The sequence below is a fragment of the Pelodiscus sinensis genome, chromosome 4 (genome assembly GCF_049634645.1).
Source record: "Pelodiscus sinensis isolate JC-2024 chromosome 4, ASM4963464v1, whole genome shotgun sequence".
Classification (NCBI taxonomy): domain Eukaryota; kingdom Metazoa; phylum Chordata; order Testudines; family Trionychidae; genus Pelodiscus; species Pelodiscus sinensis.
This window is the reverse complement of record NC_134714.1, coordinates 14,189,365-14,205,417: the sequence shown is the minus strand read 5'-3', so window position 1 is coordinate 14,205,417 and position 16,053 is coordinate 14,189,365. Positions and strand designations below refer to the sequence as shown.

Genomic DNA, 16,053 nt, shown 5'->3' with positions numbered 1-16,053 from the left:
ATATTAATGAGCCCGATAATCTCCTGCAGATAGTAGTTTCAACAATGCACAGGGAATAAAAGAGGAGTGATACTCTGTTGAGGTTCCCAGCCATGCCAGACCCCAGATCTGCCCTAGGGGAGGAGGAAATTCACTGAGAAAGGTGATCGCAACTACAGCCATACTGTTAGCTTACACAAGGCAAGGATGTTGTGGAGAGCAACTCCTGTTCCAGCCTCATGATGCCACCCCTCAGTACCTGCTGAGGAGTTCTAAAGGGATCTGGGGGACAGTAGGGGGAAAATTTAGGGGTGGCAGAGAAGGGAAGTAAAAAAAAAATCATGAAATTTCTCCCTAGCTTTCTCTATCCACTCACCCAAAGTGCTTGTCTGAGTGTGGGTGGTTAGGAAGATAATGGGGCTCAATATTTCCTACGCACATCAGTCTGTCCCAGGCACTGTAAGTACCACACCTTTGTTCTGAACAAAATAGAAGCATATTTTAAAAATCTATCACTTCAAGGTGTATTGATCCTTTGGATTAAATCTGTTCTAACACACAAAAAATGGAGACACACTGATTTTTTGCTAGTTTTTATGAGCCATCTGCTTAGACTTTATTGACAAAACCCAGTAGCAACAATCTGCAGCATAACAAAATAAGATTATTTCTCAGCATTGGATGGTCATATGAGTACATTTAGTTTCAGTCTGACATTTTGCAGAAGTTGGGGTTAGTGTTTTTCCCAGTGAGAGCTCCTTTAGACATTACTACTCCTAATGTAGCACATAATTAGCAAGAGGCAATATACTACATGAACAAGCATGCCAGTACATAAGCTGAATAAAAAAAACCCTTTATAGCCTCAAATATTTGAAAAGCAAAGTGCAAATCCATGTCATTCCTCCTTCTTTAGTCACATTTTCTCCCACAGTTTTGCACTTTAGACCTCAAAGCACAGGTCCAACAGGTAAAATTATGGTCCTGACATTCCAGTCAATAGCAGTTATTTATTAACTAGACAGATGGTAAAATTTTCTGTTTCATCTTTGAATGTTATAAAAGTGAAAAAAAATCTGATACTTTTCACACTCACAGTAAGGATTCTCCTCCTGTTACTGTACCACTTTTACAGGAGATCCCCAAAGAATTCATGGTCTGAACTTGCTTTTTTCACAGAGAAGTTAGAAATCTGCCATGTTATGAATCTGCTCCTGTCATCACCGCCTTAATTAACCAACTCATAGATACAGCATGTGCTTATATGTCTCAAGGGTTGTAAGATGTACTAATCTCTGTGTTACTTTTAGTTCATGCTCTCCCAAATATTGGGCTGTGAATTATTTAGAATGCTGCTCACATTGCTATCTGCTTGTTACCTGTGTTACTTATACATGAGTCTTTGTTTTAGTTACAGGCTTTTTTAGTGAAAGTCATGGACAGGTCAAGAGCAGAAAACAAAACTTCAAGGCCCATGACCTGTGCATGACTTGTACTATATACCCCTGATTAAATCTTGGGGGAAAATCCAGGGGTGAACTGGTTTTAAACTATCCAGATTTCTCTTCTACAGACCATATGATTCTAAATGCCATCAATTAGATCTAACATGTTGTTTTATGAAAACACCCAGCCACTGTTTCTTCATGTCCACCCACAAGCCAGGTGGAGATGGAGCATGGTAGTATGTGTTTCTAAACGATACAGAATGAGATAAATATCATACTGAAGAAAGACTGGAGTACATATTAAGCCAGTGCATCTCCAGTGTCCAGCTGTAAATGCAATAGAGAGACAATAAAAACCTGTACTTGCCAGAAACATTATATTGATCCAATATAGAAAGAGCCCAATACACACTAGAAACAGCTTATGAACAGTATAGTCAAATCAACTAGTCAGATATGTATTTCAGTGTGCTTCATGCAAACTCCCTAGGACACGCTATGGTAAAAAGTTTACATAAGATATAAATGCAATAAAATATTTAAAATGCTAAATCTAATAATTATTTCTTTTAACATTAATGATGGAGAGCAAGCTACATTCCTTGCTGACATCAATGCAGTAGGCAAAGGCCAATAGAGACTTTGGCCCAGAAAGTCTAAAACCCTGAGACCGTGCAAGGTCATGGGAAGAGTATGCTTGAGAGGCCTCATAATGACAGCAAGAGATCAGAGAACTGGTTTTCTCCTGAGCACCGTGCACATAAAATATTGCACATTGGACATGAAAATATCCATGACTTAGAGCAGACTTCTGCAGCTATTAGCAACTGGAGATGGGTGTTGTGTGATAGACATCATGACAAGCATGGACCAAGACTGGTTAGGGAAACATGGGATTAGAGATGGGATAGGGGAGAGGTCTTGTCTGCATGAGATGTTTTGCCCCTGCTAATTGTGAGTATTGGAATTTTATAACACGAGAAGTCTGAGAATGAATGGAGCAAAAACATTTGACCGACAGAAGTATCTTTGAGTTCAAGGCTCATTCTCACTGGAGTTCACTGGGATTCACAGAGGATTTGAGCTTTATGTGGGATCAGAGGGAAGATGAATCTGCAGGAAGAATGTATTTATACTGGTGAAAATGAGTAGACTATATTCCCTCTAACCTGCATGCAATGTACTTCACAAGCTCTTCTGAGGACATTAGCGTTTCCTTTCATCTATTGTCTGTTGGCATGGCCATCGACCTTCCACAATTAAAACATCGAGTCAAATAGGTAGTGAACAACTCAATGGTGAGGACTGGAGAACACACTTGTTCAATTATCAGGAGAACCGCAGGGCAGGACAGTCAATATATTACTCCAGGCTGCTGGCCTCTACAGATATTACTAATGGATGGGTGAAAACCTACTGAAGGCCATGAGTCCCTATGGAGAAGTTCATCCTTGGTGCCAGAAGATAAAAATCCAGTGGAGACAATGGAGTTGTGCCTAAATTTATTATCAGATCTACTTTGGCCTAAGTCTGTTTGTATAAGCTGGAATCATTGGGTCAAATCAACTAGTCAGATATATATTTCAGTGTGCTTCATGCAAACTCCCTAGGACACGCTATGGTAAAAAGTTTACATAAGATATAAATGCAATAAAATATTTAAAATGCTAAATCTAATAATTATTTCTTTTACCATTAATGATGAAGAGCAAGCTCCCTAGGACACGCTATGGAAAAAAGTTTATGTGATCCCAAAGCCTCCAGCACACACCACTTACAGATCTCCCTCTCAGCAGCTACAGAACTGGCTAGGAAGGCAGCTTTTCTGTTTTTGGCAAAGCCTAGAACATTTACACCCTGGAACGTATCTTCTCAGTACTGAAAATATATCAGCACGGGTACATTATTTTAAGCATGGCCCATGTTGGATGTGATGTTACAAGAAGGGATTCTTCTTGGGCATCTATTTTGTTTGGTAGTTGCTGGTAACAAATAGTAGTAATTTGGCCAAGCTTCAGTATCACTGGTTAGCTGGTATCTCCACATTCACTCCTTACCTCCAGCAGGCTCCTATGCTGTGCTCTCCTTTGTGAATTGATACCCGCACCTTGGTGTCTCCACACTTGCCACAGACAGACACTGACAAGCCTTCCTGGGCTCAGCGCGGCAGCCCGCTCTGACCCCGAAACTGTTTCTTCTTGTGTAAAACTCTGTCCCGATTACTCACTGGGTCCAGGATGGGTGACAGTATCATTCTTCCCATTGTACGATCCTGCTGCCTATCCAACAGCAGAGCCTGCTTCTGTCAAATTTCATTTGTGCACACACTTCTCTCCCTGGCTCCCCGCTGGCTAACTGTAAAGGCAACCAGGGTGAGGCCTGCTTTTCCTAAGTAATTATGAAAGGGTGCCCCCATCCCTATTGGATGCTTAACTGGCAACGAGGCACCTAATACTCGTTTTAGCTGCTTGCGTGCTAATTGGAGCATCCAACTATCTACACAGTGCCCTCACTTAGGAATATTGGGCTTCCCATGGTCTGTATAAATAGATGTGTCTAGGGAGGTATTTAAGGAGGATGTGCAGTCCTGGAGCCCTTTCCTGCAGTCCTTGCCAAAAAAAGTTTGTTAGTAAAACTTGACATTGGGACCAAACTTGACAGTAACACACATTCTAGAGGTTGTGCTCTCTTTTCCCATGAGAGCAGGAGAAGCAAGTCTTTGTGATGCCAGCTGGAGATCAGACTGTGGCCCAAAGCATAACTGCAGATACCAGCCTTATACATCTGAGGGTCTGACCCTTTTAGGACTCTGTGCCTGTAAACTGTACTTTAAAGATAAGACTGTGTTATTGAGAGGCTCAAAAAAAGTCACTCACAACATCTGCGCATCTGTTTCACAGACTCCCCGTCTCCCTCCAGACGTTTTAATTTTAGCTTCTAGCACCACCAGTTTATTGAACTTGCAACAGAATCAATGTAACCAGCTGAATGATGTATTTTAAAATATTATATTATCTTCTCCAGCTTTAAGACTAAGCCAGTCACTGCTTTTAGAATACAGGCTGCTTTCCTCCTACGGAGAGTTACTGTTTTGGCTGCAGACTGTCTGAGGTATGGACAAGTATTTGTCTCCAGTGTTAAACACAGACTGGGAAAATGTGCCTAATTCAAAATTGCCCAGCTGTTCTGTGAAGAAGACTGACTTTTCCCCCCAGCTGGCCTAAAAGAATTGTAGTCAGTGTATTTCATGGGAAAAGAAAATGCTTTTGTATGTTAAATTCTATTATTTCCTTGAGTCTTTCTTGCCCTCTGTAGGGTATAAACAATAATCAAAGAACACATTATATAGATACGGCTGTAGTCATTAAGAGAGGAACTGTGGCCTGTAACTGTTGACCCAAGCAGAGGGCAAAGTGGAACAGAGTCCCTCTAAGCTTAGCTCAGGAAGGAATCCATCCCCCATTGGTCTGGTGTATATAACAGAAACTGTTATGATTCAATTTTTCTATGGCTGAGAAGTAGATGATGTCATTGCATGGTATCCTACATTAACTAAACAAGCCTATTGGCCAGATCCTCAGCAATTGGCACAGTGGCATTGAAGGCAGTAGAGTTATGCTGATTTAAGACAGCTAAGGTCATGGGCCTATGTCCTTGGAACACAGACTTAATTCAGGAATAAGGAAGCATAAAGATGAACAATAACTTCTAAAAATGACAAAGGCCTTGGCCACACTAGGAGGTTGTACTGCTTTACTAGACCACTATATTTGAAATACAGTGAACCCTCGTTTATCGCGGTAGATAGGTTCCAAACCCGACCGCGATAGCTGAAAATCCGCGAAGTAGGGACATGTATATTTAACATGTATACAGCGAGCCCTCGCTACTTCGCGGTTCGACCATCGCGGATTCACGTATATACATAATGCAATGAAAAAAGTCCGCGAAGTCGTGAATCCGCGATGGTCGAACCGCGAAGTAGCGAGGGCTCACTGTAGTACAACTTCCCCTATGGTAGACACAAGTATGTCAGTACAGTGGTGCTTTACAAACGGGTTTGAGATATACTGGTATAAAGAACCCTTAGTGCAGTACAAGTGCATCTACACTAACGGCTTTACTGCTATAATTATTTCCCTTTTTGTTTTCTTTTTAAAAAACTACCCCTGCTACCACGATAGCCATCCCAGTACAAAAATCTGTGTGCAGTACAAGCATGAGCCAGACAGAAGTTTGTACATTCCTATCAAAATCTTCAGATTAATCTTAGGGGCTAATGAAACTGCAGTGTCAAGGTATCAGAATGTGGAAGGCCGTATCTCACTCTTTGGCTAAGCGCCAGCTACTTGTGTGGAAAGGTAACAGATTGCTTCACTTCATCTTTTTTGCTGACCAGCTCCCATAGGGATTAAAGTTGATAAGAACAGTGGGACTGACAAATAAAAACAACACCAAAAGCCTTAGTTTGCACGCTGGCACCAAGGTAATCACAAGCTGTATCTGAAGAATAGAGTCCTGCCACCAAAGGGACCCCACTCCCTGCAAGATATCATCTGAGACTGCACTGAAGAAAAAAAAAATCAATAGCAGCTGGCAGTGTTTAGTTCTTTGAGTTCAAGAACATCTGAAGACATTCATGACTGAATATCAGTCAATTATGTAAAAGCATCAAGCTGCTTCAGAGAATCTGCAGGAGCTAAAAATACAGCTGAGTATTGTCTGCATATCCCTGACACTATAAACATCGAAGCATTAGCCCCCAAGGATTGCACAGGAAACTCAGAGCATTACAGGAACAAAGCTGTCACACGGCAGAACCCCACGGGGAACATAGCCCACATTAGAGAAATAACTGCTGAAAGTAATTAAGACATTGATGGGAAAAAAATCTCAACTATCTCAGAGAGTGTCAGACAGTCCAGATAAAACCTTTGCAAATAGGCAGTTCTGAGGCCCAGATTAGGACTGGTCTATAAGTAAAGTTACTCCATATAAGAACATCCACACATGGGCTGTGTCTACACTGGCCACTTATTCCGGAAAATCAGCCACTTTTCCGGAATAACTTGCCAGCTGTCTATACTGGCTCCTTGAATTTCCGGAAAAGCACTGACGATCTACTGTAAGAAATCAGACGCTTTTCCGGAAATACTATGCTGCTCCCGTTCGGGCAAAAGTCCTTTTTCCGGAAAACTGTTCCAGAAAAGGGCCAGCATAGACAGCACAGCAGTGTTTTCCGCAAAAAAGCCCCGATCGCGAAAATGATGATTGCGGCTTTTTTGCGGAAAAGCGCGTCTAGATTGGCCACGGACGCTTTTCTGGAAAAATTGCTTTTCCAGAAAAGCATCCTGCCAATGTAGATGTGCTTTTTCCGGAAATACTTATAACAGAAAACTGTTCCGTTTTAAGCATTTCCGGAAAAGGGTGCCAGTGTAGACGTAGCCATGGAGTTTATTCCAGAATAAGTGTGCTTTATTCTAAACTATTTTAACCCACTGGATTTAGTCCAGAATAAGGCATTCTTATTCTGAAATAAGAGCATCCACACTTGCTGTGCATCTGAGTAGTTAATTCTCTTTATATTCACACGCTACCTTGTTCCAGGTTAGCTTTCATGTGAAGAGAAGTCCTCAGACTCATCTCTGAGGATTACCATTGAAATTCAGCATTAGTAGAGGAGAAAATAAATTTGGTGGTACTTCCTATTTGTCATTGGTGCACATTAAAAACAAACCAGCAGAGATTCCGCGATGGGCAGTTTCTGTTGGGGACAGACCCCAAAAAGGAACAGGTCACAGCTGGGAAAGGTAGACTACTAGAGATGCAGTGATGTTTCAGACAGCCTACCCAAAGCATTCCTGGCTTGAGTTGGTGGAGTGAATTCCTTCCCCTTTAAGAATACAATGATTTTTTTTAAAAGGAAGGAAAAATCCAAATAGAATACAAAAAAATCTGGCTAAAAGCATCAAGTGAGGATAGATTATCCAAAAACATGAGCATGATGTGAAGTCACTGTGAACTGACACTATGTCAACTCCAGCTCAGCCTGCCTCTTGCTGCACCTCACTGTGTTCTCCAGCCCCAGGCAAGCTCTCTTCCTGCACTTGGGTCCCGTGGGATCCAGGACTGGTATTCCTTCTTTTTCTGCATCACATGCTCTTCCATACCCCAAGCACGAAGAGCACAAAAGCACCTGCCTACAACACATTGCTCTTTTTGAGCTAAGTACAGAGTAGAAACAAGAATAAAACACCTCAAAAGGTGGTGTCAAGAAATGGAAGCATCTCCAGAGACTCACAACTACCAACCTTCACAGCCATTTTGAGGGAAGAGGTTAGAGAAATGACAAACAGCAGTCGACTCGCACACTACGGAGTGTGAGCACACACCTCACTTCATCAATAACAGTAACAGCCAAATCTAAGCCATCGCTACAAAAAAACATAGGGCAGGGGATATGGGCTCAGGTACGGAACATGCTGCTTCTGAATAATCACCTTAAACTTAACAGAAAATTAGAGAAGCAAGCCTGTAGTAGCGGTGAACAAATATGAATGTAAAACTGTCAAATTTCTTCACATTTCAGCGGGAACTTGATGAATCACAAAAACATGTTGCTCTGGACTGAGCCATTCTATTGATTAACAGGTTGAAATAATTCGGAGCGCCCATTTACCTGCTGACCAATTTTCTAGAGGGTACCATGACAAATCATTGCAGTAACTAGCAACTGCTACAAAAAACCTATGCCTAAGCCCAAATATTTTAGCCAGATATGAGAAATTAATGTCATTTTGATTACATTACCTATTTTGTTGCACTGTGGTTATTTTCTACAGTGTACATGTTTTTTAAAATCAATTTCCCTTTATAATGTAACTGCAAAATGGATCTTGATGTGAAATGTTGCAGACGTCCCAAACCAGTTATCTTTATTCCTCTGGAAAACTATCATTTGCAAGGCCGAGTGAGGATGGAGTTTAAAAATACCACGGATTTATAATCACGTATATCCCCACAAGTGGCTGAAATGTCATATCAGCAGGTAATTCCCCTTTAGAACTATATAATCTCATATAGCTTTTTGCATGGACAGCAGGCTAATAAGCAAGATGATGAAAATTCAGTATTATACATCCCTCTCACACAGAACAATTATTTAAAAAAAAAACCACTCGTGTACATTTAGTGCAGGTCAGAGAAAAATGATACAAAGATTACAAAACGTAACTAAACGCAGTGATTACTGTTGTTAAGCAGGGCATCTTACTGTGCTTTTATCCAGAAGGGAAGTACATTAGAAACATGTAATATGCCCCAGACTGCAGGATTTACCACTTAACTGCTCAACTGAATTCCTTTTTCCCTTCAGTCAGTGATTCAATAGCATTAGCATTGCAGCCAAAAGGGATTTACTTGCCAGAATATATGGGCCAGATCCAGCTCTGGCTGTTTTGTGCTGCTCCAGCAGTGCCCAGCAGCTCAATACCAGCTTAACGAGGCAGTGGAAGTATAAGGCAGAAAGAATTCACCAGGTGCAAAAGAGCCAATGTATCCCAGCAGAAGCGGAGCCGGAGGAAAGGCTCTGTGGCCTCTGTGTCCCTCATGTGGGCAATTCACAGATGCTGAATTGGTCCTGTGGGGACAGAGGTGACCTAGGCAAAAGTTCAAGCTGACCCCAGCCAGTTTCCCTCCCACTGCTTCTGGAGATGCATCAGGCATAGCTTAGATACAGCCCTGACCCTGCAAAGCCCCAATGAAGTCAGCGACTCTGCAGTAGTGCCAAAGAGCAGAATTGGGCTCTAGTTCTCATTGGAGAAACAAAGAAAGAGAGAAACTGTGCATCAGATTTGAAAGCCTTTTGCAGCTCGGTATTTCTGTGCTTCACTACAGTCAGCAGGAATGGTGAGACGGCAGCGGAAAGGTCTAGGTTAGAAACACAGCAGTAGATGTTATTTGAAATTACTTTGGGCAGGGGTTCTCAAACTTTGTGATACAACGACCCCCTAAAATGCTAAATGAATTTGTGTGAACCCCCACCCTCACTGCCCTGGGTCGCTTCCTCCCCCCTTCTCACCAGACTCCTTGCCCTCCTGGGGTTCCTTGAAGGCATTTGCAATCCTCAACACCCTTCCCCTTACAGGCTCCTTCCCCCCATCTCTTTCTCCTCTGTGCCTCTTTTCCACTCCTCATCCCTTTGGTGCCTTCTCTCTCCTCTCCTCTCCCGTGTCTCTTCTGCCTCCTCCTCTGGCCCCCACGTGCCCTTATTTACCTCTGGGTCCTCTGACCCGACCCAATCCCCGAGCCCGCTGCCCGAGGGACCCCGCCCCCTCCCAGTAAACCTCATTCCACGAGGAATAACGGGGCTGCCGACAAAGGGCTTTGATGTCGACAGGGGGAACGTCCAGACTAGCGCGCGAGCCGACAAACAGCTGATCAGCTGTTTGTCGGCTCAGCGCAGCAGCCATGTAAATGTAAATGAAGCCGCGATCATTTAAATCGCGGCTTCATTTGCCTTTGCCTATGTGTCTAATCTACATGCCTCTGCCGACAGAGGCATGTAGTCTAGACACAGCCTAAGAGCGCAGGTGGGATTCTGTTCTTTCTTGTGCATCAAGAATATTGCTGGAGATGGGATGCCACAAGGGGAAGCGATAGCACCAGAGGGGCTGCAGATCCTCTAGCGCTTGTGATGTCAGAGAAGGAAAGAATTCACCTTGATTGTCAGTTTCCTGGAAGATTTTACAGGATGATTGACAAAAGCACTTTTTCCTTGGAGCAGGTTTGACACAGTCATTGAAAGGCAATAAACGTGGAACTGTACCATGTACGGAATTGCTCTTCCAAGTGAACTTCACATTAAAAAAAAGATAAGAAGAATGAACAATGATCCAGAATAATTATGATTTAGGCACAAAGGCAGATGTGCAGCTTATTTTGGTCATCTTTTTTTTTTCTGTATTCACAACAATAGAAGCCATGAGCTAAGATACGAGGGAAACATCTAAAGCATGCGTTAGACAACTGTTGACAAACTGACACCCATTACCTCATACAAACACCTGGTGACACAAGTTGCACAAGAAAGGAAACATGCTTACTTCATATACTAGTTATGATATCATTGCTAATACAAGAAAGTAATGGCAATCTCTAGGCACTTAAAAGTTTACAGAAAAATCTTTAGTGCTTTCCCATGCTACCTGAAAACATATTAATCAGTCTTAACTGGTATCAAACGTGTATTTCTAGGCTTTAAAAACACTAGTAAAAGGAAAGGTGAGTAGCATGCAGCGCTAGTCTAAGGACATGATCTATGTATCAAGGACATTAATAATATGAAGGTGGGAGAAAGACATGACACCAGAAGAAACCAGCATCAAACGCAATTTAGATCAATGAAGAGGGTAGAAGCAGCTTGGTGTTTTTCATAACTACTTCCCTTCTGGTTTTTATTGGGTGAGAAAATGTATGAAAACCCTCAAAGGCAACAGGTAAATTTCCTCAGCGGGCCCCAGCACCTACATTCACTGCGTACACTAAATTTTAAAAATTCAGTTAAAATCGACCCAGATGATTCATAGTGTTTGCTATGGGACGGGTGCTCTCAGCAGGGTGATTATAGGAGGGCCAGAGGGCAGTGCCAGAATCTCAGGGACGCTTAGGATTCTAGCAAGGTATGCCACCTGCAGACCTGCTGCCCTTTTGTTTCTTTCATTTCCTGCCAGTGGTTTTGCTCTTCTTCTCCGCTGCTGTTCTGACCCATAGAAATCCAGCCAATCATCTCCTTGCGCTTCATGCTGCGCCGGTTATAGATGGAGATCATCAGTGTCACGTCAGAAAGCTGGAACAGGGCAATCTGGAAGACGAATGTCTCCTTGTAGATGGGGTTTGGTTGGCCTCGACGGATGGATGTCTTGCAACGAGACATCTCCTGGCCCATGGAGTTGAGAAGGCAGAGCTTTCCATAGGTGTCTGGCAATAGAGAGAGGAGAAAAACTATTTAGCCTTGTCGCTACCAGCGAAGGAATATCAAGGGGCCAAATAAAGCAAGCATTGAGTGAAAGCTGAAGGCCAGATCACTCCTTTCCATCATAAAACCCATGGGGGGTATAAAAAGGGAGGAAAACTCTGAGGATTTCTTCTTGGAGTTCCCCATCATTCAGTCTGAGTGGGCAGGCCAGGTTTACCCCTTGGCCTCATGCAGTAAATCGCAGGTCGGCCACTAAACCCACCGGGTCCCACTGGAAGACCGCCACCATCTCCATGGAATCTCAGCTCCAGCTGAAGTTCTAGCACCCCCTCTCCACTTTTTGGCAGTTTGGAGTTGTTCCATCAGGGTCTCCCCTGGCAACACCTATCTGCCATTAAAAGGCGGCAACTACCACCTACTATCCTGGACAGACCATGACCCCAGGGTCTCTTCCAGTCCTATGGATCTATGATTGTATGATATTACCTCCACCACCACTATATGTTTTCTACAGTCAAAATCCCCAATCTTATAATTCCACAAATCTTATTCCATGCAATCTTACAGCTTATTCCTGTTTGCAGGTAACTTAAAAACTCTAACCTTTTTAAAATTCAAAGACCAAATGTCTACAATTTTATATCACCTCTGAGTGCACCGAAGATAGGAAATAAATTACAACCCACTGTCTCCTTCCTACAGCTCGTCTATCCTTTTCTATTCCTGTTTGATGTGCTATGTTACGCACTTATCTGCTGAGAAACACAAGGTGCGAAATTACACTTCAGGTGTGAAAACACTTCTGTAGCTCAAAAGCAGGGCTCTCCATTCCTCAAACTGTTCCACTGAAAAAAGCTGTCAGGAAACTGACAATTGAGGAGTAAATTGTGAGGCTGCACAGCTGTACAACTCTCAGGTTATTGCAGGAAAAGTTCAGTCCTATCACCAGCTAGCTATGACAATTTGGCTGCCAACATCACACTAGCGACACAGTAAATCTTGCCAACAAAGATCTTCTCCACAGAGAGAAAAAAAGAGTAATTTTGTCTTTCTTCTGTCATAAAATAGTTTGCTCATTGTGGCTGGGAAAGGAAAAAAAACCACTTAAAATACAAGAAATGTGAATAGCACAAAGCAGACTACTGGTCCATTTATTCTACCGAAAGCTGACCCTTATTTCCTGCAGGGTGGCTCGCAATTTTGGTGGCACACAAACTGAATCTTGCAGCAGCTTCAGATACAATAAAAACAAAACAGAGGGGTTTTTTTGGGGAGAGAGAGGGAGGTTTGTTTGTTAGCTGGATTGTATCAGAAAACAAACAAAATGACCAGCAAAGGATTCCTGGTGTTAAACATAGTGGCTACGTCTAGACTGGCATGATTTTCCAGAAATGCTTTTAACAGAAAAGTTTTCCGTTAAAAACATTTGCGGAAAAGAGCGTCTAGATTGGCAAGGACGTTTTTCTGCAAAAGTACTTTTTGCGGAAAGGTGTCCGTGCCCATCTAGATGCGCTTTTCCGCAAAGAAGCCCCCATTGCCATTTTCGCGATCGGGGCTTTTTTGCAGAAAACAAATCTGAGCTGTCTACACTGGCCCTTTTGCACAAAAGTTTTGTGCAAAAGGACTTTTGCCCGAACGGGAGCAGCATAGTATTTCCGCAAGAATACTGACAATCTTACATGAGATCGTCAGTGCTTTTGCGGAAATTCAAGCGGCCAGTGTAGACAGCTGGCAAGTTTTTCTGGAAAAGCAGCTAATTTTCTGGAAAAACTGGCCAGTCTAGACACAGCCAGTGAGTTTAGTTTATTTTACTTTATGGCTGTTGGTATAAAGGCACAGCTGCACTATACAAATACGTCATGATGAAGCCAGAGGCTCTAGCCACTACTGAGGGTACAATGGGGGCTTCTTGATATTAGAACTGGTTGGGGGAGTTAGGAGTTTTAAGAACATTTTTGGGAAGTTTTGTCCCTGCACAAACAGGCCCTTGCTGCAGAAAATTTTGTTTTAGGTCAGGGACAGTCTCTCCCCAGGGGAAATTCCAGATGGAAATTTTAAACTTGGTTCCAAGTAGGAACTAAGTGCAATGGTTCTCTATTCTTGATCTACTAGTTCCTGGGACAATATTTACTTCAACTTTAACCAACTTAAGCCAGGAGAAAGTAATGACTGAAATCTCCACTGAGATACTTAAGGTAGGTTTTGGACAACCTCGGAGTCTAGCAGTTTGGAGATTAGAACATAACATAAGAATGTAAGAATGGTCGTACTGGGTCAGACCAAAGGTCCATTTAGCCCAGTAGCCTGTCTGCTGACAGTGGCCAGCGCCAGGTGCCCCAGAGGGGGTGGACCGAAGACAATGATCAAGTGATTTGTCTCATGCCATCCATCTCCAGCCTCTGACAAACAGCCTCTGGGACACCATTTCTATCCCCTGGCTAATAGCCTTTTATGGACCTAACCTCCATGAAATTATCTAGCTTCTCTTTAAACTCTGTTATAGTCCTAGCCTTCACAGCCTCCTCTGGCAAGGAGTTCCACAGGTTGACTATGTGCTGTGTGAAGAAGAACTTTCTTTTATTAGTTTTAAACCTGCTACCCATTAATTTCATTTGGTGTCCTCTAGTTCTTCTATTATGGGAACTAATAAATAACTTTTCTTTATTCATCCTCTCCACACCACTCATGATTTTATATATCTCTATCATATCCCCCCTCAGTCTCCTCTTTTCTAAACTGAAAAGTCCCAGTAGCTTTAACCTCTCTTCAGATGGGACCCGTTCCAAACCCCTAATGATTTTAGTTGCCCTTTTCTGAACCCTTTCCATGGCCAAAATATCTTTTTCGAGGTGAGGAAACCACGTCTGTACACAGTATTCAAGATGTGGGCATACCATAGTTTTATACAGGGGCAGTAAGATATTCTGTGTCTAATTTTCTGTCCCTTTCTTAATAATTCCTAACATACTATTTCCTTTTTGACCGCCACTGCACACTGTGTGGAAGTTTTCAGAGAACTTTCTATCATAACTCCAAGATCTCTTTCCTGATTTGTCGTAGCCAAATTAGCCCCCATCATACTGTACGTATAGTTATGGTTATTGTTTCCAATGTGCATTACTTTACACTTATCCACATTAAATTTAATTTGCCATTTTGTTGCCCAATCACTCAGTTTGGTGAGATCTTTCTGAAGTTCTTCACGGTCTGCTTCTGTCTTGACTATCTTAAACAGTTTAGTATCATCCACAAACTTTAGCACCTCACTGCTTACCCCTTTCTCCAGATCATTTATGAATAAGTTGAATAGGATTGGTCCCAGGACTGACCCTTGGGAGACACCACTAGTTACCTCTCCCCATTCTGAAAATTTACCATTTATTCCTATCCTTTGTTTCCTGTCTTTTAACCAGTTCTCAATCCATGAAAGGACCTTCCCTCTGATTCCATCTTATCAATGTAATTTAGACAAGAACCTTTGGTGAGGGACCTTGTCAAAGGCTTTCTGAAAAACTAAGTATATTATATTTACTGGATCCCCCTTGTCTGCATGTTTTGTTAACCCCTTCAAAGAACTCTAATAGATTAGTAAGACATGATTTCCCTTTACAGAAACCATGTTGACTTTTGTCCAACAAATTATGTTCTTCTACGTGCCTGACAATTTTATTCTTTACTATTATTTCGACTAATTTGCCCGGTACTGAAGTTAGACTTACCAGTCTGTAATTGCCAGGATCGCCTCTAAAGCCCTTTTTAAATATTGGTGTCACGTTAGCTATCTTCCAGTCATTAGGTATGGAAGCCGATTTAAAGGATAGGTTACAAACCGCAGATAATAGTTCAGCAATTTCTCATTTGAGTTCTTTTAGAACCCTTGGATGAATGCCATCCGGTCCCAGTGATTTGTTAATGTTAAGTTTTTTTATTTGTTCCAAAACCTCCTCTAATGACACTTCAATCCAGGACAGCTCCTCAGATTCATCACCCACAAAGGATGGTGCAGATTTGGGAAGCTCCCTAACATCTTCAGCGGTGAAGACTGAAGCAAAGAAATCATTTAGTTTCTCCGCAATGGCTTTATCGTCCTTGATTGCTCCTTTTATATGGCGATCGTCTAGGGGACCCACTGGTTTTTTAGCAGGCTTCCTGCTTCTAATGTACTTAAAAAACATTTTGCTATTTCTTTTTGAATTTTTGGCTAGCTGTTCCTCAAATCCTTTTTTTGCTTTTCTTATTACATTTTTACACTTGATTTGACAGTGTTTATGTTCCTTTCTATTTATCTCACTAGGATTGGACTTCCACTTCTTGAAAGATGCCTTTTTGTCCCTCGCTGCTTCTTTTACATGGTGGTTAAGCCACAATAACTCTTTTTTAGGTCTCTTGCTATGTTTTTTAATTTGGGGTATACATTTAAGTTGGGCCTCTATTATGGTGTCTTTAAAAAGTTTCCATGCAGCTTTCAGGTATTTGGCTCCAGTCACTGTGCCTTTTAATTTCTGTTTAACTAACCTCCTCATTTTTGTGTAATTCCCCTTTTTGATATTAAATGCCATAGTGCTGGACTGCTGAGGTGTTCTTCCCCCTACAGTAATGTTAAATGTTATTATATTATGGTCACTATTCCCAAGCGGTCCTGTAATGGTT

The 16,053-nt window shown here is 42.1% G+C and overlaps 1 protein-coding gene across 4 annotated transcripts in view; it reads right to left on the bottom strand.

Annotated features, from left to right (window-relative positions):
* Window positions 1–10,852: 10,852 nt before the first annotated feature.
* SYT16 (synaptotagmin 16) overlaps window positions 10,853–16,053 on the bottom strand; it is a 141,808-nt gene continuing 136,607 nt past the window's right edge. For all 4 annotated transcript variants that reach the window (XM_075926371.1, XM_075926370.1, XM_075926369.1 and 1 more), the window contains one exon: window positions 10,853–11,405. In XM_075926371.1, coding sequence (XP_075782486.1) covers window positions 11,092–11,405 — 314 coding nt within the window. In that variant the 3' untranslated portion in view covers window positions 10,853–11,091. The remainder of the gene's footprint in view (window positions 11,406–16,053) is intronic.